At 38.8% G+C, this 26928-nt stretch overlaps 1 protein-coding gene across 1 annotated transcript in view; it reads left to right on the top strand.

Moving 5' to 3' along the window:
- Positions 1-26928, top strand: part of COL25A1 (collagen type XXV alpha 1 chain) — a 454889-nt gene that overhangs the window by 276585 nt on the left and 151376 nt on the right. The window contains exon 8 of the mRNA XM_045019561.1: positions 12367-12384. Within this exon, the coding sequence (XP_044875496.1) occupies positions 12367-12384 (18 nt within the window). The remainder of the gene's footprint in view (positions 1-12366; positions 12385-26928) is intronic.

The raw sequence follows: 26928 nt of genomic DNA on the forward strand, positions 1-26928 counted from the left end.
TCACAAAGGAATGATCAAAGAATCTTAGAAGTTAGAGATAGAAAAGATGTTAAGTCATCTAGATCCTTCCTCTTTTTCTCTGCCTTTGCTTTCCTTGGAAGACTTTTTTACTGTCTAGTACCTCTCATGAAGTATTTCCTGATGTTGAGCATTCATTTTCTTAATTTTACCAATTACTCCTGACCAAGACAACATTAATAGAGCTGGTATCTTTTGGAAGCAGAGATATATGTATATTGCAGAGGTTCCCAATATTTTTGTTGATGTCTTTTTTCAATATTTTTTAAACTAGTTTTGAAAAAAATATATTAATTTAAAAAATGTAGGCCTCTAAATTAATCCATAAATAAGAAAGAGCCATTGATTGTAAACAGGAAAAATTGATTTGTTAAAGTTTTTTTTTTTTTTACTTTTGCACATGTAATTTACTAATTTTGATGCTTTTCCAGCTCTAAATATTCTTGAGTAAAATTCCTCTCTCTGCATAAAACCAGGCTTTATGCAAGGAAATAAGTGGGAATTGGGGGACTATGGGCTCCAATAGAGCAGTATATTCGGTAGATATCTAGTAAGAGGACACATTTTAAAGATAATGGTGGAAACCTAGAAAGGAATTTTGTAGAATCAGGAGAGAGCATTCTGTTCTCCGCACCCTCCACAATGTCCACAAGAAGTGAATGAGTAATAGTGTTAACTATTTTTTAAAAACCTAATCAGTCCCTTCTGTCATGGTGCATCCTGTCTACTCTAGATAGTTCTTGAAAGAGATTTGACAGAGGTTGTCTCACAGAAAACCATAGACTTTGTTGCTGCTTGTCAAAAAATAATATACTAATTAGTAATAATAATCGTTATGTTAGAGGAAACACCGATTGTTTCTATTTTTTGAAAAGTGCGTTATTTGTCTGCTGTCAGTAGTGGAAGGAGATAATAGAGGAAAAAATAAGTTAACAGTTAATTTGATGATTCAGGTTCAATATTTTTATAAAATAAGAATCTTATTCATTATTCCAGTAGAGTAATTGCCTCAAAAAATAAAAACAGCATCTTAAGTATATGCCATTAATTTGTTTTTATTCTTCTGTAGCTCAGTAGTCCCCAATTAAGTTTCCCTCTCCCACATTTTTAAAAGAAATCCCAGAAGATTCATCCAGGCTGAGACCATGTGCTGAATTCCGCTCCAAATGGAATCAAAAGGAAAACTCCGATTGAAATTAATAGGAGCAGGGTCCAACCTCATTTATGTTCATTTTCAGCCTAGTAGGAATTTCACTTTCCACCCTTCCAAGAGTTATAAAATACTGAGAATCGTGGACTTACTAATAGAAAATATGTGTCACATAGACCCTTAATTCTAGCTTTGTAGTGATATAATATGGCTGTAGAGAGGGTAAAAGCTTAAGAATAATTAATGCCCATCATGTAGGGTAACACAGCTGGTGATATAAATTATGTATAATGTTTATTCTCAGTCAGGCAAAAGAAATTCCCTGTTCATTTGGAAAATAGAAATATTATTTTAATTGTAAGAGCTGAAGTAGACATGGGGACCCACTGAGGCCATTCCCTGTGAGCCAGCAGTTACATCCTATGATGAGTTTTCCTTCTAAAAATACTTGTATAATTCTTTATTTATTCATTCATTATAAAAGTAATTAAACCTCTGGGGTTTAATGCTAAATCTACAGTTGGCCAAATTGTTAAACTCAGCTGCTGGCCCAACATAGGGAACTTAGAGAGGGTTTGTATCTCTATTTACTTACTTACTATGACTCATAGTACTGTTATGAGGATTAATTAGTTAATGTTTATACCATGTTTTGTAGAACTAGAACCTGATTTACAGCCAGGATTCAACTCAGCCTTCATTTCCGCACCTGTAACAAATTGCAAGCACAAATATTAACAGTTAATATATTTGACTACTGTACTAGTAGTTATATGTCTAGCTATTAGATGTCTACTTACCAATACTGTTATTTGTGTGCACGGTTCATTGTGGAAGCAAAAAATGCATGTGTTATAATTTGAGGATATAAGATTGTGCCCACAAAAACAAAGATAATTTCTAAAAGTGTAGGTCCCAAAGTGCAATATAATTGCTAGGAAATCATTAAGTGCTTTCTATGTGGTACATGTTGGAGGGTATTGGGGAAGTAGAATAGTGAAAACTGCCCTTTTAATACATTGGATAAATGTTTTTCTTTATTATGTATTAATACAAATTGATACTGGGGAAAAACAAGTTTTACTACTAGGAGACCAATTACAAGACTATATAGGACCTTGAGGCCGCTGCAGACTTTCTTCTATCATCTTGCAATTGTTATTTATAAGAGGGAGATTCAAACCACCATGTTTTAAGCCTTTGTTTCAGCTCATATATGCTGTGATCTGAAATTTTTATAAATGAAAGTAAAAGGGCAGATGAAAATCTCATTCTCAGAAGTAGCGATTCCAGAATGGCTGCTGTGAAGCAATGTAGCAGTAGAATGTTGATGAGGCAAATGACTTTCGCTATGCTTTAAGTGACTGCTTTAAGTGTCCTGTTTTGGTATAATTTTTTTGCACACCATCTATGTGTTTGCTTTCTTTAAGACATATTGGTGGGACTGATAGCATTTCATTTTCAGTATCTGAAATCAGATATATACAGTACCGTTTGTAGGTTTCCCATCTATTCTGGTTTTGTTTGGTTGGTTTTGCTCAATCCAGGGCTGGACTAAAGCATCGGTGTATAGAACTATGAACAGACCCCCAGCAACTGGTGGCACAAGATGATGTCAGTCTCTCAGCTTTCATTGAAAAAAATAATGTTTCTAGCACTCAGGGATATGAAGAAAACTTGAAAACTTGATCCAAGTATAAGTGGTGGAGCCATGTCTCCTTGTCTCTGTAGAAAGCCTGAAACAATCACATCAAGAGGTGTGAATTTCCCCATTCCTCTTAACTATGAAACCTGCTGTCCCTGCAAGAAGGTGTGGGGACATGATGCACAAGTAGATTATGTGGAGCCCCTTGTAGAATCTACAGAGGGCTTCAGATTGCCTTAATTCATCTCTGAATCAGTCCAATTTTTACTTCAAGCCTAGTTTGCAGGACATCAAAGGATCCAAAAATGACTTTCAGTGGGCAGATTAAATCATTGCGTATTGATTTTGTATTAATGTTTGATGCAATGTCACATCATTTTATGACGTGACATTGCACTATGACTCATGATATGATGATGTACAGTGATATACTGATAATCATATCAAGGCATAAATGCCATCATACTGGGAAGCACAATGTCCTACTGGACAAACTCTCAAAATGAGTGAATGACTCTTACATAAATCTACAGCTAACTAAACAAACAAGTAACCAGAATTATTGAAATGTATAAACTGTATTTGTCAGAAGACTGTCACGATTCAAGAACAAATTTTCAAAAGAGTAAGTACCCTGCCTCTCCCATTTAGACACCTATGTAAGTGGCCATATTTGCAAAAGAACTCTATACCTAGTAGCTTCCAACTGAGGGTGCTGAGAATTTTTGAAAATCTGACTTTAAATCTTAAATAATAAAATTTCCCAAAACAGTATCAACACATTTAATATTGGTACATATTCTGAGTTTCACCAAGATGGATCAAAATAATTCCATAGAAGTGAATGAAGATACTCTGTGTTTACATCCATATAACTGAAATCAGAACCTGGACATTGGGCAATAAGTAATCTGTCTCTCTGAAATATCACATAGCAATAGGTGCAATTGTCACCAAGAAAAAGCCAATATTTAGCAGAGGGTTTTTTCCTTCCCTAAGTACAGAGAAAAAGTTCAGTACCTCAGCTAAAGCAATGTAGTAACTGTTGGCAAATGCTGCCTTTTTAATAGCAGTAATTGTAATAACCTCATCTGAAAGCTAAATTACTTCTGAGATTTTAGAGAGGAGTGTTTGCTTTCTTCAAGTGTTCTGAAGTCATAATTGTGATAACAGCCATACAGTAAATGGCTTACCTAATATAGTTCCCTAATTGCTTCAAGCAAAATACATAAGCCAGATGCATTATTTCATATGTTCTGTCGTATTGTACCATTGTGGTTTGCAAGCCTAACAAATCTTTCATTTCAAGTTGAACACTTTCTTGCCAAACACCAGCTACTGCCTGATTACTTCCCACCATATTGTTCTGATTACTACCTTCTTAGGTCTGCTTCTCCTGCTGTTCCTTTTTCTTAACTTTGGTGCCTGCGATGCCCTTAGGGTATTGCATTTAACTGCTGATGTACAGTAAATCATCTTCTAAAGCCTATAGTATTCCACAAGTCTGTAAATTTGCCCCTGACATCAGTGTTCCTATGATTTAACTGTTTCATTTTGTTTTGGCTTTTGATTATCCTAGGGTCCGATTGGTATGGATGGAAAGCTGGTAGGTGATTTGTTCAAAACTAGTATGAGCTAGGACTTTCCACACATTTTTCCTCTTTCCTTTCTTGTTTGAATCATTTATGTTAAAATGTACATTAAAGTAAATTTATAGCCAGCCATGGACTGGTTCATCTTAATATAACCTATATGGCCCTTAGTAACCTAAGCCGATGACCTACCAACCACCTCTTCTTTTTGCATTCATCCAAGGCAACTGAGAACAGCCAAGTTATCTCTATGTCCTAATCACATTTTGTCTGGATCGTGCTGGGGCAGGGCCATCTCAGTTCAGGATCTTTGTCCATGGAACTCACTCATAGGAGGTCCATCAAAGTATCTTGGTGATTGTCTTCAAAACTTAGCATGAGGTCTGCCTATTTGTAATAGCACATCTATGACCCTTTTTGGCTGCCTTTTTTCACTGGCTTTTTTTTGGGGGGGTTTGTGGCTTTGTCCAGTGTTGTTGGCTGGTGGTATTTGGGTTGGCTTGGTTTTGGTTTTATAGTTGTTTGTATCACGTTGCAGATACTCTTTTGGGAGATGGATGTTTTTAAAATTTAATTAATTAAATCAGAGGTGGGTTTTAATTCTGTGGAGTGCATTCTGTTTAGTTATCATCAGTTGTCAGAACAAATATTTTCTCAATTAGAAAATGCATGTTGGAGCTTCTATAAATAGTGATGGAAGATCTTGAAGATTTTTGTTTACAAATCCTTTAAGTATTAAAAAAAATATTTTAGATGGTTCATAGGACTCTTTCTGCTTCCTCTCTAGTCTTTCTCAACTTCTAAAAGGTGCTCCTTCTCTCTTTCATTATCACTGTTTCCCTCCCTCCCCTTCCTTTTCCCAGTTGGGCTCTTCTTTTGCTTTGATACTAGGAATGCATATCTTTCCCTTTGTGTGCTGCCAGCCGCAGTCTTAGCTGGCCACACCTACTCCTCTCCATTGCCAAGCTCCCTCCCCCTTCTTTTATTAGTCTTTTCTCTATTCTCCAGGGTTCTGGTTCTCTTGGAAAGTAACCTTCTGCTACAACTACCACCTCCACTCACTACGCTTCTTCATCTGTACTTTTTTATCACCTCTGTTACTTGTCTGGAAGACTTTTAGTGTTGGCTTCGATGCTACAGCTGCTTAAGTTGGCCTTCACTTCCTTGCCCCCTCCTTTCAGTATCACTTGCCCTGTCAGTAGCTGATATCAAATTAGCTGGCAGGAGGGGATCAGTTAGCAGCCAGTCAAACTCCCTTTGATCAAGACGATGTTGAAGAGGCTGTCAAATTGAACTCCAGAATTTTGCAGCCAAAAATTTTAAAGTGAAACTCAAACCCAATTGCATTAATCTGCACGCGCGCGCGCACACACACACACAAAGTACATATGAAGGAAAATTGTTCACAAGACTCAGCTGAAAATGGGGAGCACTACGTAGCTACCTTTATCATAGTATTATATGGGAAATGGGTGAGGTTAATAAAACAAATGAGAAAAGGTTGTCAATATAATTGTCACAAAAGTAGTTCTGCATTTGGTTCAAAGCAGCTACCACAGTGAGAATGGCAAGATTGGTTACCAGCTTAGGGGTTGAGTTGTAAGGTCACATTCAACAGCAGTGTGCAAGTTCATGAAAAACAGAAAGTGAAATAGAGTAGAAACAGAAAATAAAACTACACTATTGTAGTTTCACCATCCAAGCTGAGGGAAGTGCCAAAAGGAAATAAAATATGAACCTCAATGAGGAAAAGCAAATGCAATTTTTAAAATTAGCCATCTTTAAATTATGGAAGTCAGAAAATATAAACAGGGCACCTTTCAGTGCTTGAACTGGGGTTCCAGGTGACTACCACATCCCCATGTCTTTCTGCTACCTGTTGAATAAAAGAAAATGGTGCATACCATCACTATTAAGGCACAAACCACCAAATTTTCCCAGTTAAAACATTCACACTTTCTTAAGATCAACCCACCTGCTTCAAGTGCACCTCTGAGTCATGTCTGCTTACTTTACCAGCAAATCTTGCCCCTGTTAGTATTGCAAGAGGCACTACATGTGTGGAAGAACAACCTGGATTTTATCCTGCCTCAGAGATTGTAATCAAAATAGTCAGCTGATTACTGGTGGTGCCAAAAGAGGCAGTAAGATCCCAGGTTTACTTTACAGATCTGGAAGAAGAAACACCTTTTAAGCTGAGCAAATTTGATATGCCAGACATTGAGAGACAATTAATATGAAGCTCCACGAAGTCATTTCAGAGTCACTTTCCTGAGTGAAATTATACTTTAATCATCTAAAATGTTATAAATTACACAAATTAAGGAAGTTATTCTTTTGCAAATTAAATAGGACCAATTCTGCGCTCAGCTACCACAGTATAAATCCCACATAACTGCAGTGAAGTGTTAAAACAGAATTCAGCCCCATGTCTTGATGTTATCCATTTTTAATATGCAGTAGAAATATTAATTGTACATTATGTAGCATATTTTAATAAAGAAGTGCTCACTAATGCTTCATAATTAAGATGTTGCCAACCTTTCAACGTCGGAGACAATTTTTCACAGTGATTTTTATCTAGAGTTTAAAAGTTAATTCCCAGCTAAAACCTGATATACAGCATCATACAGTGCATTGTGTTAAAGATCCATGCTACTCATGCACCAGGAATAATTTTAGTATCAGTGAGAGACACTGTCCTTCAGCATTCCCTTAGAAATACAGTACCATTGCAATGATTGAAATGGAGCTGCCCAGGAGAGTTTTCAAAACAAATCATGTTCATATTATAATTTTAAAAATAAACACAAAAGCCACTCATTTAGGGCCTGGTTGTGCTTTGCCCTTGTGTAGATACACAAGGAAGGAGAAGGACATAATGAACTTCTTTATGCCCTCTACCTTTGACTTCTTGTGCTTCAGGCCAGTACGAATCGCAGCTAGTGGAAAGGTAGTGGTCAGACTCATGGTGCCATCCCTCCATCTGCACCTGGCCAGCACCAAAGTAAAGGGTTTGCTATACCATCTCTTTTGTATAACATTGGGTTTTTTACATACAAAACAACAAACACATTAGGGAGACAAATGAAGAGAAGCAATAACAAAAACAATTCTATAACTGCAATTGTTGGGTAGTGTAAATAAAATATCTGATCTATTTTTTGATCAAGAGGGGCTAATAGCCTGAAATAATTAGCCTGGTTGATATAAGGTTCCATATTATATGTTCATGTTTGAAAGGAGATTCTGCATTTAGATTAGAGCAGACTTGGAGATCTTTTCCTGTCTTAGGGGTGCTTTTATGTTGGTTATCCATATATATAGTTCTATGCTGGATAATTCTGGTGTTAAGATTGAGACAGCCAGTATAAATCAGCCTTATTAAGGGTGATGCAGCCATTATGCTCCCGAGGATTTCCACAAAGCACTATGGTCCCAATCCACAAAGGTACTTAGGCACCTAAATCCCAGATTTAGGCACCTAAGTTCCAGTTTTAGGCTCCACTGCAATCCAGAAAACTTCTGCCAAACTCTGTCGGCGCCTCCACTCACTTGGCACTGAAATTTTCAGGGTAAAAGTTCCCTAGGCAACTAAGTTTCTGCCTCTGAGCATATACACTGCTGCCTCCCTCTAGGTGTCCATACAACTATCTCCAACCTAAGCCCCACAACAATTCATGAACCGGCAAAGATGGGTGTTTGCTGGTGGGGCCCGATTGGGTAGGTGTTCTCAGAGGCTGCCTACCAGATTGGGTCCCATTCACAACTGAGGAGGCGGTGATGGTGTCATCCATCGTGTAACTTTGAGCTCAGTAGTTAGAGCACTCACCTGGCATGTGGGAGACCCAGGTTTAATTCCCCCTCTGTTGGAGAGGGAGAAAGGAATTGAAGAGGAGGTCCCCACGCTACTGAGAAGAGTGCCCCAACTACTCAGCTATGGGATATTCTGATAAGGAACTCCCTCAGTCTCTCCTGTTGAAGTTGTTCCACTGTGAATAAATAATTAAAGAGCGATTGAAGCAGGGGAATTGACCCCTCGGTCTCCCACCTCTCTGGCGGGTGCCTTAAGCACGAAGCTACAGAATCATTCTCTTGCTCTCTTTCTGGCTCAATGGCTATTCCATTGGGAGCGAAGACTTAAATAGTCATTGGGCCAGAAAGAGCGCGAGAGAGAATTAGTAGCCTTGAGGTTGAGGCACTCACCGGAGGTTTGGAAGACCCTGGGTCCAGTCCCCCGCTCCAATCACTCTTTAATTATTTATCCATAGTGCAACAGTTTCAACAGAAGAGATTGAGGGAGCCGCACATCAGAATATCCCATGCCCAGTTGCTAAGGCCCTCACTTGAGAGATGGGAGACCTCTGTTCAAATCCCTTTTCCTCCTTTGGCAGAGATGGGAGAATTAAACCTGGGTCTCCTGCATCCCAGGTGAGTGCTCTAACTGCTGGGTTAAAAATTATAAAGTGGGCACCCTGACCTGCTGCTGCCATTTTGTGTGGAGCAAGGCACAAATCTAATGCATTCCCACAAGAAAGTATTTATTACCTAAGCTGTGTGGTTCCAGGACAGGCGTTCTCTCTCATGAATCACTAAGCGGAGATAGGCACCTACTCTGAGAGAGGTGCAGAGCTCCCCACCTAGTATGCTGGCTTTTGTGGGTCACATTATGAGGCAGCTATCTTCCCCCATTCATTATGTAGGGAACCTAAGTATCTAACTCAGGTTTTGTGGATCACAGTGTTGTTCCTGTGGTGTGTTTTTTTTTTAGGTGCCTAAAAGTTAAACACTGCGATGCTGAGCATGGCAACATCTAAGTTGCTTTGTGAAGCTGGGCCTGTGCCTCCATGAGGCACAGTTGCACTTGACTCTCTCTGTGGGGTGCAAAAGCAGCCCTGTGGCCCCAGTCCATAGCTGAGGCTTAATGCTACAATGTATACATGATAAAAGAAAAGCAGAGTTAAAGAGAGAAATCCTGGCCCTGTTGACATCCCAGGTAGAATTCTTATAGACGTCAGTGGGACCACAATTTCATCTCCAGTCTTTAATTCACTCAGCTGTGTGCTGCACAACACCCTCCATTCTGCAACACTTTGTAGCATGTAGGCACAAGGTATGGCGATAAGAAAGGAGTGGCAGCTTTCAAATCTATTTTTTGTTTAATCAATTTATTTTTTTAAATCAAAACCCTAGTATTGTTTGAATGTTGGTTTCAATATTTCTGAATTTATGTAAATATCTGTGTATTGCTGATATTTTGGCCAAATTTTCAAGTTAGATGTGCACATTTGTACTCAAAATTTGTATGGACATGTATATGCAAGTGTTAGGTACACATACACGTGTACAACTTTGAAGCTCTGCCTGGGCTTCCTTTACATTTCAGTTCTTAGGTCAGCTGAAGTCAAAATTTTGAGATTATTTTAATAGTCTTTCATAGATATTTCAGAATATATTATGGTTTTACATGTGTTTGTGAGTGTGTGGGTGTATATGTGTGTTTGCATAGTTCTAAATTTGGTTTATCTATAGTGGGCCCAGTCCTGCAGTCATTACTAGGCAAAATTCTCATTGATTTCAGGATCGGGACCAGCATGTACATCTAAAGTGTCACTGACTTTAAAATTGTTACAGCCAGGTGGGACAAAGTATAAGCTTTTGGGAAATCCTGTGGGACTTGGGTAATTCTTTTCATTGCCTTGGATTAACCTAGTCTGAGGTGTCAGCCCCAGAGCTGAGAAATTTAAAAGCTTCCTTTTATGTTAGAACCATTTAACAACTTTTAAATAGTGTTTTGGCTTAAAAAATGAAGCTTTAACATCTTCAAAAGTGTCTGGTTCTGAGACTCACTCCTCCGAAGGAAGGAATACAAAATGCCAACCACATGCTAAGTGGTGGGAGTTTGCAGTTCTCTCAGTGCACGTCTGATAGCCACAATTCTGCTACACTAGGACTGTGATAGCTCTGTAATGTTCTAGTACTATTTACTATGTAGTGATCATAGACTTCATATTGCAAAGTGACATATATATATATAACTCAAGGGGACATTTTCTTCTCTATTTAGTGTAATGAAACCTGATCAACTATAAGCAAAAAAGTGACATTGTTCAGAAACTTTTGTTTGTAAGTAATAGTCCTCGGGTAGAAAACATCTCGATTATGCCCTTTAAAGTTCTGGGGAAAAAATAGTTGAGAACAGATCGAGATGGTTAGAGGCCATATAAACCTTTTGACCCATTTTAGGAATTACAGTTTCCTAAAACTAAAGTGAAGACATTTTTTATTTCTTTTTAAAATGTCTTTAGGCACAGTTACATTTAACAAAAGGAAAGGTTTTTCTCATTAAACTAAAATATTATTGAGTTACTAGAAAAGCCAAAAATCTTAGCTAGTTCTAAAAGCTCAAACATTTGCCTCCTTGTAAAAGTTCCTCTGTCTTCCAATGTGATTTGATCCTCCGTGAGGTTGTAGTTCACAATCACACTTACTATATTGTACCATAGTACATTTCCTCTTCACATTTACCCATGGAACTTGCTAACTTTTTCCAGAGGAATCCAAGATGCAGGGGCCCCTGTGGTAGAAAGTCCATCCAGAAAGTGATTGCAGCTGCACAAGATTCCTGAAGCTACTTGGTCTGCCATGGGGCCCTCCGCTGACCAGACCAGCACTTGCCCCACAAAAGCCAAGGAGGGAGTGGATTGCTTGCCATGGTGGGTGTGAATTGGAGATGCACTGAATCAGTGTATCCTCAAGCCACCTCTGCTGGCAGGATTCCTGTGGTACTGTAGCCTCAGTTTAAACCTACCCTCCCAATGGCAGGGGTGGAAAGACCACGTAACCTCCCTGATAAGTGTGTTCCCTGACATGGCAGCCATCATTAGCACAGTAAATAAGAACATAAGAATGGCCCTACTGGGTCAGACCAAAGGTCCCTTTAGCCAGTATCCTGTCTTCTGACAGTGGCCAGTGCCAAGTGCCCCAGAGGGAATAAACAGAACAGGGAATCATCAAGTGATCCATCCCCTGTCGCTCATTCCCAGCTTCTGGCAAACAGAGGGCTAGGGACATCATTCCTGCCCATCCTGGCTAATAGCCGTTGATGGACCTATCCTCCATGAATTTATCTAGTTCTTTTTTGAACCCTGTTACGATCATGGCCTTTACAACATCCTCTGGCAAGGAGTTCTACGGGTAGACTGTGCATTGTGTGAAGAAATACCTCCTTTTATTTGTTTTAAACATACTGCCTATTAATTTCATTTGGTGACCCCTACTTCTTGTGTTTTGAGAAGTAGTAAACAACACTTCCATATCTACTTTCTCTACACCAGTCATGATTTTATAGACTTCAATCATATCTTCCCTTAGCTGTCTCTTTTCCAAGCTGAAAAGTCCCAGTCTTATTAATCTTTCTTCATACGGAAGCTGTTCCATACCCCTAATCATTTTTGTTGCCCTTTTCTGAACCTTTTCCAATTCCAAATAGAGAGCAGTTTACACCTCCCTGCATGAGTGGGGTAAATCAAGCCTGATACTGTAGTTTAACTGCTTAAAATAAATAAATAAAGCCCAGTGTTTTTACCTAAATAAATCCAATATCTGTATCTTCTCCCTCACTCCTGTATAGTTAATTTAAGTCATTCCATCATTTCTGAATCACACTAATCTGAGCAGTAGAACTATGAAGTTTCTTAAATGAAGGTGTATTATTGTCATAATTTCCCATGGATCAGTTAATTATGACAATAAGCCACTAATTAGTGGCTTTTTGTCATAATTAACTGATCCATGGGAAATTGAACATAATGATGAGACTCCATAATCTAATTTTATTGAGGTTGCTTCTTGCTGGAATGTTCATCACCTTCTTATCAGAAAACTTTGTCAGGTTCTGTTCAGGTTAATGATCTTTTTGTAACTTGCCCGCTCTCTCCCTCTCTTTTTTTATTTTTCAGGGTCAACCTGGTCCTCAAGTAAGTGTCATCTTGTTCTTTTACACTAGATTATGCCTAACTGTGAAGTCAACAGAACTCTGATTATCTTCAAATTCTTTTTATTTTTTGGGACTGGCATTTAAAAAAAGCTAGAAGCTGGTAATCGTTACACAACACAGTAGACCAAATATTTCCCAAGAGAGAAACATGGGGCCCCCATATGGTTGTTTTAATTCCATCAGCTGTTTGACCAGATGGTGGGTTTAACAATGTATTACCAAATAAAGCAGATCACTTAACTATGGATTGAAACTTTGCCACATAACTTTAAAGGAAGATGAAATAACTTAGCAAATGTGTAGCAGAAGCTGGTTCACATTAACTGCTTATTAATCACATACTAATAATGCTGTTGTAATCTGGGCAGGCTTCAGTTATTTCAGATATTGCACTACTGGCTACTTTGATTAATTATATACAATCCCTGAATTAGTTCTGCTTTGGTTAAGAATAGCACAACTACATGTCATGTGAGGAGTAATTAAAGAAATGGGAATTAAGTAAAAAGGAAATTCATCCTGAGTTCTCAGTCAGACACAGACAATAAAAGTGGGGAAGTATTAGATGTAACAGAAATTATATATAAATTACTTAGGCTATATTCAGAAAAATGGAAGAGCAAAAGAGAAGGAGAACTAGGCAAAACTAAACTGGATTTTAGTTAATATAAAATTAAGGTTTTTTCCATTTGCATGGTTGTAATGCATCATGAAATATTTTGATTTTTTTTGCCTGAAAACTTTATAGTTTTCTGATGTTTAGGGTTTTTTTTATGAAAAATTAATGTTTTTCCTAGAAAGCAGACACTTTTATCAAACTGCCGGTCCTCAGTTTTGATTAAACAATTTTGGTCAGCATTTGATGCTATGTAATTTTCCCAGTCTTAACTATGCTTATGAGGAATTTGGAGTGTAAAAAGTTAATCGGCTTGGCTAAACTAAATGGCTTCCTGGCTCCAAAGAATAAGTTTCCTATGCTGACAAAGGGAACACTTAGAAAGTTTCCTGTGTTCTAGGTCTATTTGTTTGCACTAAGAGCAGAGCTACATTACAGTACTGTGTCCTACATTAACACCTATTCTTGGGTCAGCCTTGATGTGTATGAAGTATTTACTACATCCATGCAACACATACATAAATACTGCACATAAATAAATCCACAACAACTGGAAAACAGTTGTATTTAAATTTTTATTGATTCAATATCAATGGGGTCTTTTTCATTATAATACAATATAAAAGTTCATTTAATTTTATGTTTTTCCTATTTCAGCTCAGTAAAAATGATCTCTGCCTTACAAACCATGAACATTTTCTATAAAAGCTCCTGTTCCTATTCTGCTGCTGACAATATTGACCCCAAAGCAGAACCACAGATTTTTTGGTCATAGCCTTTAAATAGTACAGCACCTATTTATGGTTACTTTTTTCCTTTAAAAATAAAACAGTTTTGAATACCCTACTGTTAACAAAATTACTCTGAGGAATAGTGGCAATACATGAATCAGTGCTTTCAACTTTTTAAAGTTGAAAGGCTGGTGCTAAAATGATCCCAAAGAACATCAGATGTGTCTTACTGAGGATATGAAATACAGTGATTAACACTCACCAAAGGGGTTCATTTCCACTGGGAATCCATAAGGCCAAATTCTCTCCTCAGGCATGACCATGCAACTCTTATTGAATACAATGGAAATACATACATTTATCAAAGAACAGAATATTACCTGTAGGTTATAGTTAAGCCTACGTAGAATATAATACCCTGGCAATCAGGGGCGGCTCTAGGATTTGCGCCGTCCCAAGCAGGGCAGCACGCTGCGGGGGGGCGCTCTGGCGGTCGCCGGTCTCGCGACTCCGGTGGACCTCCTGCAGACGTGCCTGCGGAGGGTCCGCTGGTCCCGCTGCAGATGCTCCACCAGAGCCGTGGGACCAGCAGACCCTCCGCAGGCATGTCTGCGGGAGGTCCACCAGAACCACGGGACCAGCGGACCCTCCTCAGGCATACCTGCGGGAGGTCCACCGGAGCTGCCTGCCGCCCTCCGGTGGGACGCCGTCCCAAGCGCGCGCTTGGCGCACTGGGGTCTGGAGCCGGCCCTGATGGCAATGAAAGAAGATGGGTTACATTAATGAGAAAAAGAGTAACTTTTGTTATTTTTTTCTAGTAACAGAAGGAACATAAATGTTAGAAAACAATGAACATACTACAATAATCAAAGAAAAGACCAAACTTGCTTAGGAAATCCCACTGTGAGCTCTTTTAGTTGAGTATTCGTACAGCGCCTGTCACAAAGGAGTCCAGATCCAAGACTGTGGCTCCTGGGTACTTCAGATAATAAATAAAAATAATACACACCACCAATAAATAAAAATATGGTCAAAGTGCTTAATTGTGGCTTTGTTACAGTCTAACTCCCAGTTTCACCCAGCATCACGTGGAAGTACCCTGTGCCCGGCCTTTTCCTGGTGCAGTATACTTCTTCCAGTGTTCCAGCATAACTACTTAAGAGACCAAGCTAAGACACTGACAACTTGCCATTTATATGGGACATCACAGCTTTACAGAGACTCCTCTCCTCTCTTCACTGGCCCTCCAAATCCTTATTAGAACCTGGCCAAATATTAATAATGAATATTTGTTTTAGTCAGATATTGCCGGTTTTCATATTTGTGAAATGTCTGTGAAAGAATTTTACATCCATTTGATACTTCCCAATTTAAAGTTATGTACATGTTATAAGGGAACTGCAACACTTTTTGTGACAAACGTTTGATTTTTTTTTAACTTCGAGCTTCCTTAACTTCAAGCAACAATACTCAGTTATATTTGATCCCAAAAGCCCCATAGTATTGGCTTTGGTTTTCTGATTGGCTGAAGCTACTCTATGTAGTCAGCGGGTTTGGCGAAAAAACACTTTGATGTGTTTTCTAAGAGCAGTGCCTAAATATTGTACTTTTTTTCTGTGAGAGGCAGGAAAAAAATTGTCAACAGCACACAGAGAGTAGCTCCATGATGTCTTGTGCTGCAGTGTGTGTGGGAAAGCAGTTTATCACCCCTTAGAGAACTTCCAGGATTTTAGGCGAGTACTGGCTATGACAGGTGGCCTCGCAAAGACACTGGAAGATAGAGCAGTGCATCCACCAAAGAAACTAGAGGAGGGTAGCAGGCAACAGGTCCTTTTGCTTAAGAAGCAATCACCAAGTAGAGTTGGAAGGCAATTGTGTGGGGACAGTGAGCTGCAAGGCCTGCTGAGTTTCTCTATAGGTGCAGGCAGTTTGGATAGCCATCCACATTCAGCCTTTTGAGGTACCTTCCTCATTAAATATATATATAATTTAGTTTTGGGGAGGCTGGTTTATACCAGGCTTCTAGGTGTAGGTGGCTATGTTAAAGCTATAGTCATGGTGTGCAGGTCATAAGAATCAATAGTGTTGTAGGTACACTAAAGAGTTGGAAAACAGGCTGTTATCTGCTAAAACACCATCACAACAAAGCCTAACAACAATATCCATTATTCCCTCAAAATGGCTTCCCTTTCTCCAGCTGCTCCAAATTGAGGTTTAAATTCTTCAACAGTTTCTCCGCATGGGTGCTTGAAACATTATCATGGAGTGTAGAGGATGGCGGAGAGGGAAAGACAAGCTCAGTGTGCAGGATAAAAACCAGGTCCAGAGAAGGAGCCCATGACTGCTGATGCAGAAGAAGCAATGCTCCATTTACTGCCTCCTTGCCAATGGAGCCAATGCTAGCTGAAGGACATTGTCTTCTAGCTGTCCATCAGCCAGACATTCTTGTCAGCTAGCACCCACCCCTGATCATCCAATGCCTTGTCATGCGTGAGAGAAACCCCAAACTCACAGGGGATGGCTGTCATCTGGGCCATGACATGTTCCACTCTGCAGAAAGATCTGGCAGCTGTTTCCCTCTTAGTGGCTGCTGATACCTCACTTCATCAAGTGGTCCCTCCCCCTGCTGAACGATAAAATGAGATATGCCCATTTATCATGTGAAAGTGCCATTTGTTGGTGCAGTTTTGCGTTATGTGTGATGCACAGTGCATGCAGGTCAAACTTAAGCCTCAAACTTTACAAATTTGATCAATGTTACAAAAAGTCATGTGCAGTCTCATAAATCCTTGATTTCTAGGCACAGTGGATTGAGTTAAGTATGGAGTGAAATTGGTATAGTTGTGGTCATTAGTTTAAATGATATAATTAGAGCCATAATTTCAATATAGGTGTGCTTGAAAGGATTCAATTTTTATCAGCAAATGTCGGGAAATATCAATTTCACCTTCTACACACAAACCGGCTAAAAAATATTTCTATCGATGATCATTGAAATGTACAGTTCTGCCTGAGAACGTACTAGAGTTTGATTTAAGAATATTTAGTTGTATATTTTGACATGTGATACTGACAATTTGTGTTTCAATGGTTATCAGACGTTAACTTTTTGAATCTCAGCTTTTCTGTCATTAAATAACTGTGTAACTCTCTTCCCCATTGTTTAATTCCCTTGTAATTTCTCACAACTGTGAAAATGTAAATTGATAAAAATAGGGAAAAAAAAGTCAAAAATCAATATCCAGATTATCCATTGAAATTTTATATAAATCTAATTCTTCCAAGCATAAATATGGGCTATGAAACTGCTGCTACAAATTTGTACGTTCACTCATGTCTTGGTGTAAAACCGCATTTTTTATGTAAAAGCTGAAGTTTGAATAACAACAAAGTCAGGACTTCAGTATAAGGCCCACTGTACTTCCTCATTACTGTAATCTGTCATTTAAAATGAAGCCAAAAAGCTTTTTTACTTTTAAAGACACTGGGTCAGTCTTTTGTTTCTCCTACAGTAGATGACTTCACTAACACATATACAGTAAGAGAGCTACTGCATATCCCCCTCCTGTATTAGTGATGTCTACATCCATTGAATGGAAGACATGGAACCCTGAAATCATATCTTGACAGGTTCTAGAAGTTAAGGGGGAAATTATTTTCTTTTTATGGGAATTAAAAATGTACTAGACTTTTATAATAAGGAAGAAGAGACATTGAACCAGAATTAAATAATGGGTCTGCTTATTTTGAATGTTCTTTATAAAGGTATTTATAGCATTTGTAGTTTTGTCTATACATAAAGACAATGATTCTCCTCTCGGTTGCAATCATTTATATTTAGAATATCAAGTCAATAGAGTTACACCCGTGTAAATGAGAAGAAATTTGGGGCCCAGACTCTGATAATTTGGGCTCTTAAACTATTTTATTTTGTTGTTATTACTGGGCTTTTGAAAAAAAAATCATTACAGCTCACTTCTAGCAACCACATATGGGTGATGGATGTAATCGGACAGAGAATTAGAGAGAGAGTGTGCAAAATTCTATTTGTTATGTCTGCATTTTGGCAGCAAGGGCCAAAACTTAGTGCGATTGAAGTTAATGGGAGTTTTGCCATTAACTTCTGTGGGATCGGGATTTAGCCTTAGCTGAGTGCAGCTCATAAATAAGCTTGTCTGAACAAAGTCACTTAAGTATCTGACTGGTAGAGCTTCAGAGAGTATTCTGGACACTTCATTACATCTCTGTCTATTACATCTCTGTTTGGTAACCTTCCTTCCCGTTTACAGCCATAATGTAATCTTTGTACAGTACTGAAATTTAATGCGATCTTTGCAGGAAACACTCAGCCAGCATTAAGTTGTGTAACTAATGAAAGAAATGCCATATCCATGGTCTATAAATTTCTTTACAGTAGTTGCCTCGTAAAAGGCAACAGACCTGATTCTTTCCTGGCTCCAGTGTAACTCTGTTGACTTCAGTGGAGTTGCTCCTGATTTTCACCAGAGAGAGCTGGAGAATTGGGCTCAAGACTTTTTGTTGATGTCTGATGTTTCAAAAAACAACCCCCCCCATGTGAACATAGGCACAATAAGGTGTATGAAATCTACTTTCACAGAAGTAATTAACTTAATAGTAGTTTAGAAAGTGTGTTGATATTTTTCAGATATGCATATAATAAAGCAAAGTAGTAAAACAGTTTTTTGATAAAAATATTTGACAGTGAGGGGCACATATTAAACCATGAGTGCTTCAGTTGCACCAGGTAAATATACACACGTGTGCATACAAGGATTTGTGAATGCCTAATGTTAATTGCCCACTAGGCGAGTAAATGAGCAAATAATGTAAACACAAAGGGTGAGCATCTATGCTAGAAACACAACGTGGAACTCACAGCGGGGAGTGGCTAAGGTGGCTTTAAGCCTTTGTGCCCTCCTGATCCTTGACTGCTCAGGAGCTGGAGAGGTACCTGGAGAGGTATTTATGGCAGCCTCCCGAGGGCTGCTCTGTGGGTAAAAGCACTGAGCAAAAGCTCCACAGCACTACATGCTGGGCCTTCACCCGCAACATACCATTCCCAGCCCTGCCCCAAGTACACCCATAGGCCCATAGTTTCTGAAACCCACCAATACCTCTGCCTTTGCCAGGCCTTGTGAGGTGGTCCTTGCAGGGCAAATTTATGGCTGTCTCATCTGGCACAAATACTGCAGAAATCATCCCTGATCAGATCCAGGGATTTTAGAGTCCCTTTACCCCATTCTGCCTTTTTGCCAGTGTAAAGGAACTGGAGCGGGGATGAGGCTCTCGTACAAAATATATTTTCAATTGCATTTACCTACTTTGTGCAGAAAATGCATGTTGCTTGTTCAGTTTCCTACTTAGGGTTGCAGTTTGGGTAATCAGCTTTGGAAATCTTGTGCTCAGAGAGCAGAATATTTAAGTGCTTGCCAGCAGATCCAGGTACTGATGATGTACAGATTTATTTTTCTGGTTCAGAAAGATGTCTCATCAAATCTGTTAATCCCAATAATATTTTAAAGCAGCTTTCAGATTTTTTTCCACTCCAAAAATGTATAAGAATATAAACCAATGTAACAATCAAAATGAAAGAAAACCATCGGAGTCAGCATTGTTTAGAAACAGGGCTCTGTGCAGGCTAACATCAGTGCGAAGGGTGCTGATCCACAGCTATGGAGTTTTTTCTTCCTCATCTACTGGTGAAGGACCCTCCCAGGAATAGCTGCATATAGCAGATGAAGACAAATTGGAGGGATAGATTCTCTGAATAGGTCGGGCTCAATCATGAAGGGCACTGAGCACCTTCTGCAGCATGCTGAGTACCCCCATCTCTCAATTAAATTCATGGGAATTGAAGGCACTCGGCACCTTGAAGGCATTGCTCAGCAGTTGCAGAATTAGGCCCTGGAAGACCTAGGTACAATTTAATCAAATAATTCCTAACGGGGGCATGAGGGAGAGGCTGTAGGGAGAACAAATTAACCATCTACTTCAATTTGAAGGGTGTTATCTCTAGTTTCTTTTGATAGGCCCATAGTTTCTGAAACCCACCAATACCTGTTTTAAGACAAAACCAGGATGGATCTGTTTCCCTCATCTCACACACTTAATGTTAGTGTTAAGTGGAAACATACCATGCACATTCTATCTTTTTAACTGGGAATTGATTTCACACTCATCACCACGGTATTTTTAGGGCTTAGATCTTCTCACGGCAAGAAGAGCAAAAATGACTTGCATTCCTTAATTCTGTATAGTATTTCTTAACAAAGAACACATGAGCACAACAGGCCAATTGCAAGCATAATACTGAGGTTCCCATTTGAGATCTACAAATAGCTTGTCAAAAAACAATTAACAAACTATGAAACATCTCTTGTATTCCCATACTATTCCCTAGTTTTTAGTCAGATTAAAGTTACATTTTACTGGTATAGTTCTAAAAGCTGTGAAAATGTAATAGCATCCTACGTGTTTTATTAGGAATTATGTGAGAGCAAAATACTGTACCATATTCAAGTATATAACATGGTATTTTACTATCTTAGATTCATGTTTTGTATTCTATATTAAATGCCAACTACCCTAGCATTTTTAATGATCCCCATGCTCTCTTTCAATTCTAAATTCTAGCTCGATCTGTTGCAGATTCCTATAGTTTCACTGAAGCTAAACAAAACAAAATAAAAATCAAGAAATTTGAGAAACGTTCTTTATCAAGCTGTTGGGCAGCTTTAAAATATCTGAACTGACCTCTATTATCTAGGGCCTGATCCTGTATCTTTTGTGAGAAAAAAGCAGTCCTTATGCATGTGAGGTGCTAATGTTGTGCCAATGTTAAAAGGGCAGATGGGTTGACCAGGTAACTTATAGGCTGGTTAGCCTGACATTAATCCCTGGCAAAATAATAGAAAAGCCGATATGGGATTCAGTTAGACTCCTAGACTTTAAGGTCAGAAGGGACCATCGTGATCATCTAGGTCGGGGTAGGCAACCTATGGCACGTGTGCTGAAAGCGGCACGCGAGCTGATTTTTAGTGGCACTCACATTGCCCGGGTCCTGGCCACTGGTCCAGGAGCTCTGCATTTTAATTTAATTTTAAATGAAGTTTCTTAAACATTTTAAAAATCATATTTACTTTACATACAACAATAGTTTACTTATATATTATAGACTTATAGAAAGAGACCTTCTCAAAACGTTAAAATATATTACTGGCACACAAAACCTTAAATTAGAGTGAATAAATGAAGACTTGGCACACCACTTCTAAAAGGTTGCTGACCCCTGATCTAGGCTGACCTCCTGCACATTGCAGGCCACAGAACCTCATCTACCCCACCCGGTCACAGGCCTATAACCTCTGGCTGAGTTATGGGAGTCCTCAAACCATGGTTTAAAGACTTCGAGTTACAGAGAATTCACCATTTACCAATTAATAAAGAATTAAAGAATAGTAATATAATTCATGCTAGTCCACGTGTTTTTGTGAAAAATAGGTCTTGTAAAACAAACCTTAATTTAATTCTTTGCAGGAGATTACACATTTGGTTGATAAAGGTAAATGCATCAACATAATCTATTTAGGAGCAGGGCCAGGGCTGCAGCTGGGGGCTGGGGCTGGCAGCAAGGCCAGAGTGGAGCTGGGGACAGAGCTGGGCTGGGTGGCACTCCTTCCCCAACCCACATGGGGGCTGGTCTGGGCTCCACCGTGCCCCCCCCCAGACGTTCCTCCACGCCCCACAGTTTGGAGAATATTGACGTAAAAGCAGTTGAATGCTGTGGTTTATTTCATGAACTGTACATTAACAGTACATACATAAATATGCATGTGTGCATGTATGTATCTTCCACTACATTTCCTTACTTCGAGAGCCTGGCATTTACACTTAACTAGTTTATTTGTAACATAAACACATCTACCTAATGTAATCTATTGGATTTTTTTTAACATAATGGTATTTTCATGTACATGGGTGGTCCAAAATTTGGGCAAAAATCAGTAAAAAATGAATAGTTTTTGTAAACCTGGGAAATTTTCAGTAAAAATCAGTAAAAACTGAAAACAAAGGACCTTACCAATGGGGAATCATCATCAAATGGTGTGTTTCTACTAGGGTAGTAGGTCCAACACTATTCAGCATTTTCATGAGTGAGCTGAAAATAAATTTAAAATTACTGCTGATAAAATTTGCATATGAGACAGATTGGCAAAATGGTAAACAACAATGAGGACAGGACAGTCATAAGATGGATCTAGTCAAACAAAACGTGTTTTAATATAGCCAAATGCAAAGTTATACATCTAGGAACAAGGAAAGCTGGCTAGACCCACAGAATGAGGGACTGTATCAGAGAGCAGGACTCTAAAAAGGATTTAGGTGTCATCATGGACGAGCAACTGAACATGAGCTCTGTGTGATGCTGTGGCAGAAAGGGCTGATGCAATCCTTGGATTTATAAACAGGAGAGTAGTGAGTAGGAGTAGGGAGGTGATCTTACCTCTATGTAATTGGTGAAACTGATATTGGAATATTGGATACAGTTCTGGTGTAAGAAAGAGCCACAAAAATGATTAGAGGGGTGGAGAAAATGCCTTACAGTCAGAGATTTAAGAGTGTGATCTGTTTAGTTTATCAAAAGGAGGATTGAAAGATGACTTGATTACAGTGTATAAGTAACTTAATGGAGAGAAAATACCAGATACTAAAGGCTTCTTTAATCTAACAGAGAAGGGCTTAACAAGAATCAGTGGCTAAAAGCTGAAGCCAGACAAATTCAAATTGGAAATAAGGGACACGTTTTTAACAGTGAGGGTGATTAACCTTTGGAACAAGCTGCCGAGGGGGAGTGGTGGATTATCCATCTCTTGATGTCCTCAGATCAAGACTGGACGCCTTTCTGAAAGCCAAACACAAGTTATTTTGCTCAATACAGGGATAACTGGGTGAACTTTAAGGGTCCGTGATATGCAAGAAGTCAAACTAGATGATCTAATGGTCCCTTATGACCTTAAACTCTATGAATCTGAGTAGTGCAGTTGAGTTCAGCAGGACTACTTGCAAGTGTAAAGATTACTTGTGTGTGTAGGGGCTGGATTAGTGATGCGTACCACAGGGAAAATCCGGACTTCCTTGAAGTCAGTGAGAGTTTTGCCAATGACTTCAGTGGGTCCTGGTTTTACCCTAAATTTTCAGGAAAGGCCCACTTTACAGTGACTTGTGCACATGAGTAAACTTACATGCATAAGCATTTGCAGGAACAGGCCCCAAAACAGATAAGATTTAACAGTATTGTTATAATACCAAAATATTAGTGTATCAGACCCTCTCTTTCAGATTTTAATATATTATGTGCATGTGCATTTGATGAGGTGCTGGCATGCATCACTCTGATGATGCATTATTGTGCTTATATGCATATGGGTCACATTTACATGAGGATAATGATGCAAAAAGAACTCAGTGTGGTAGGAAATACTGTAATTCCATTCATAAGGACAGGTCAAAATGTCCTCTGCATTTTCAGTAATTTGCCTGTTTGCATCAAGATGGAGCAATGGCATGCTGCAACCTGTAATCTCTACAGGTCACCACTGTGTATAGCAGGCCATAATTCAAAACTCCAAGGGCCACATTCTGCCCATGGAACACACTTTGGATGCCCTGCTATATAATATGGTAAATAACAGAGGCTCTTGGATGATCTCAAACACTGGCATTCATAAGGAATGTTAAGCATCATGAGCTGCTGGGGAACATTTAAAAGAATCACATACTTTCGAAGAAATATAATACAATTTCATTGTACAGTATGTCTGCTAGTGATCATTTGCCAAAAGAATAAATATTCATTTATATATACACATACATATGTGTGTAATTTCCCCTGAAGATGGTCTGAGTTTTGCAGACAAAAATATTAGCCTTAGGAAAATGTTTAGTTTTGTTTTTAATAAACTTTATGTTGTTTTAAATTGCTTCCTTTTTAAAAAATGTTGCAAGCCTCAGAGGTTACAAAAATCTCTCTAGTCACCTCATGTTTATATATACATTATGCTAAATATGTGTAGATATGTATAACTGATGTACAATAATGTGTAGCATTTTATAAGGTCTTTCATCTTCAAAGCACATTATAAATATTAACTAATTCTCAAAATACTTCTATAAAGTATGTCTTTATTATCTCCTATTGCAGATGGGGAAACTGATGCAGAGACTTAAGGGACCGATCCTTCAACCATCACTCACACAAGTAGGCTTTACTGATACGTGTAGTCTCATTGACTTCAGCTGACTTACTTGTGTGAGCAAGGGTTGACAGATTCATGTCAGAGCCAGAATTAGAACCCCACGAATTCGACTTTGCCTATCTTGTCATGACTCAGATGGGATGTTTAAGTATCTTGTAGTGTTCTGCTGGACTGTAATTTGCCTCAGATGGATTTAGGTTATGTAAAATTCTACGGTTCTTATTACCCACAGTTGATGACCAGGTATAATGTATTTTGTTTTAAAAAGATGTTATGATTTGTTTACACAACATCTGAGGTTGCAACAACATTGGCGGACAGAGAAACTATTTGAGGACCTACAGGATGTGTAAGGTAGCATGGAAAAGGAGGAAACATAAGGTCCCACAGGAAAATTTTAAAAGCAATTTCAGTGGTGCTAAATTTCACTCCAACATTTTTGTGTTTTATTTTCCCAAGCTTTAGCATACCCTAAGGATTAAAAAGTTACCTAGACTGTGAAATAATTCCTTCAGTCCTAGGGTATGGAGATTATATTACAATCTCAGAAACTCTTCTATCCCTTGGGCAATATTTTACACAGCTATGGCCTCATATTAATATTTTACTGCTATTGCCCTTCTAACCAGTCATGATTTATGTAATATAACTTGCCACCTCTTTTACAATTGCATTTTATAGTTGCATTTGTAGACATTTCTAAAAGGAAATCTAAATCTTTCTTTGGTGTTCTGCTTCCGTGAAAGAATGAATGTGTGTTGTAATGTAGTTTATAGTAAAATTTGGAAGAGAAAAAATACAGTACAAGCATAGGTTGAAATATTGCTCTCATTGATGGCAAGATAAATCCAGAGTAATTCCACTGAAATAAATAGTTACTCTGGATTTGTCCTGGTTAAACTGTTAGCAGAATTTGGCCCCCAGATTTTTAAAGGCTTATGTGAAAAGCCAAATGCTAATGCACCTCAATGTGGCCGTACAACAGATTGATTTCACGGTACTTTTTAGCGCCACGTTCCCAATTCTGTTCAGTTACGAAAGTGTAACTTCTATTGTTGTCATTTGGATTTACACCTATGTAACTAGAGCCGAATTGGGCCCAAAATTCTTCAAAAGAAGCACCTGACATTTAATAGCAGATATTATGAGACAGGTTTTTTAGTATTTTCAATAACTAAATCTTGTTTTCAGGTTGTGGAAAACCAAACAGTCTTGAAAAAAGTCATTCAAATCTGAACAAAATGTGCAGTGGTCACAATTATCAAGTTGACATACCATAAATTAGTATATAGTTATTTCAGTAGATACTGTGCTGTGAAACTGTTGGTAAATATTGACATTTTAATCTTGACCAGTGCTCAACACTTACTTAGTGATAGATGAACCTCATCACTAATCAGATGCTTCATAGTTTTATTTCTAGCAACTTATCTTGGAGTTTTCTGTACTGCCCATCACCTATGCAAGGTCCCTAATGGTCTGCATGAGTCTTATGCTAATAGACACTCAGACTTTAAGGCCAGAAGAGACCATTGTTATTATGGAGTCTGACCTCCTGCACATCGCAGGCCACGGAACCTCACCCACCCACTCCTGTAATAGACTCATAACCTCTCGCTGACTTATTGAAGTTCTCAAATCAAGATTTAAAGACTTCAAGTTACCAAGAATCCACCATTTACATTAGTTCTGCTCTTCTCCATTCCTGGTTGCAGAAGGCTCTGCTTGGGATATAATTAAATGCTTTTCCCCAAAAGACAAAAGTAGAGAGATTTCACTGAGCCATAAAAGTGGGAAGAGAGCTTGAAAGACAGATGCTGCAGTGCTGCTTCTGAACTGGCTACTAGTAGTGGCATGTTCTCATTATTCTCAGGGTGTGTCTACACTGCAGCTAGAATTGTGCTTCCCAGTATGGGTGGCCAGATATGTGCTACCTCTGCTTGAGCTAATGTGCTAAAAATAGAAGAGTGGCTGAGGTGTCTTGGACAAGCCACCTGAGTACATACCCAGGGCTCAGGTGTGATTGTACTTGGATGGGTAGTCTGTACCTTTCTATGTCACCTGTGGTCACACTGCTATTTCTAGTGCACTAGCTCTAGCAGAGCTAGTGTGTGTCTGTCTCCCTGCTCCGGGAAATGCTTTCCTAGCTGCAGTGTAGACATAGCCAGAATTGGCATTGGATCAACTGGAAACAAAAAAAAAATTGGCAAAACAAAAAGATGAAAAAAATTAATTTTGGGTTAAGCAAAAGTTTAATTTTTGTTTCTGGGGTTTTTTTTAACCCTTTAAAAAATAAAATGTAAGAAAAATTCTAAATGAAGAGTCATTTCACACTGAAACATTGCTTTGACTTTTTCAGATTTTTTTTCCTGGCTGAAGCATTAGGCAAATTCAACATGGATTTGCAAATATTTCAATTTACCCAAGTATGCATTTTTCATTAAAAAAAAAAAAAAAGTTGTGTCCAAATATTTTGCTCAACTGCACTCTTGAACCTCTCTTGCATGCCCTCAGGAGAAGTAATTCTCTGCAAGGTGTTTGAGGCTGTGATCCAAAAGAAAAAGATGCTTAAAATCACCCCTGAAGTGAGACTTTCACAAGGCACTGAGTTATTCCACCAGACCATTGGGTAATAGGACAAACCACAACAACCTTTGCCTTAAAGGAGCTGCTTTTCAAGTTTAATCGAACATGAATAAAACATTACATTGTGAACTACAATTACCTAAAATGATACATCTGTACCCCAATATAACGCAGCCTGATATAACACAGGTTCGCATATAGCACGGTAGCCCCGGGTCTCCAGCAGCAGGGTTCGGGCAGCACTTTAAAGGTCCCGGGGCTCCGGCTGCTGTGGGGAGCCCCGGGCCCTTTAAATCACTGCTGGAGCCCTGCTG

This window comes from Mauremys mutica, chromosome 5 (assembly GCF_020497125.1).
Source record: "Mauremys mutica isolate MM-2020 ecotype Southern chromosome 5, ASM2049712v1, whole genome shotgun sequence".
Classification (NCBI taxonomy): Eukaryota; Metazoa; Chordata; order Testudines; family Geoemydidae; genus Mauremys; species Mauremys mutica.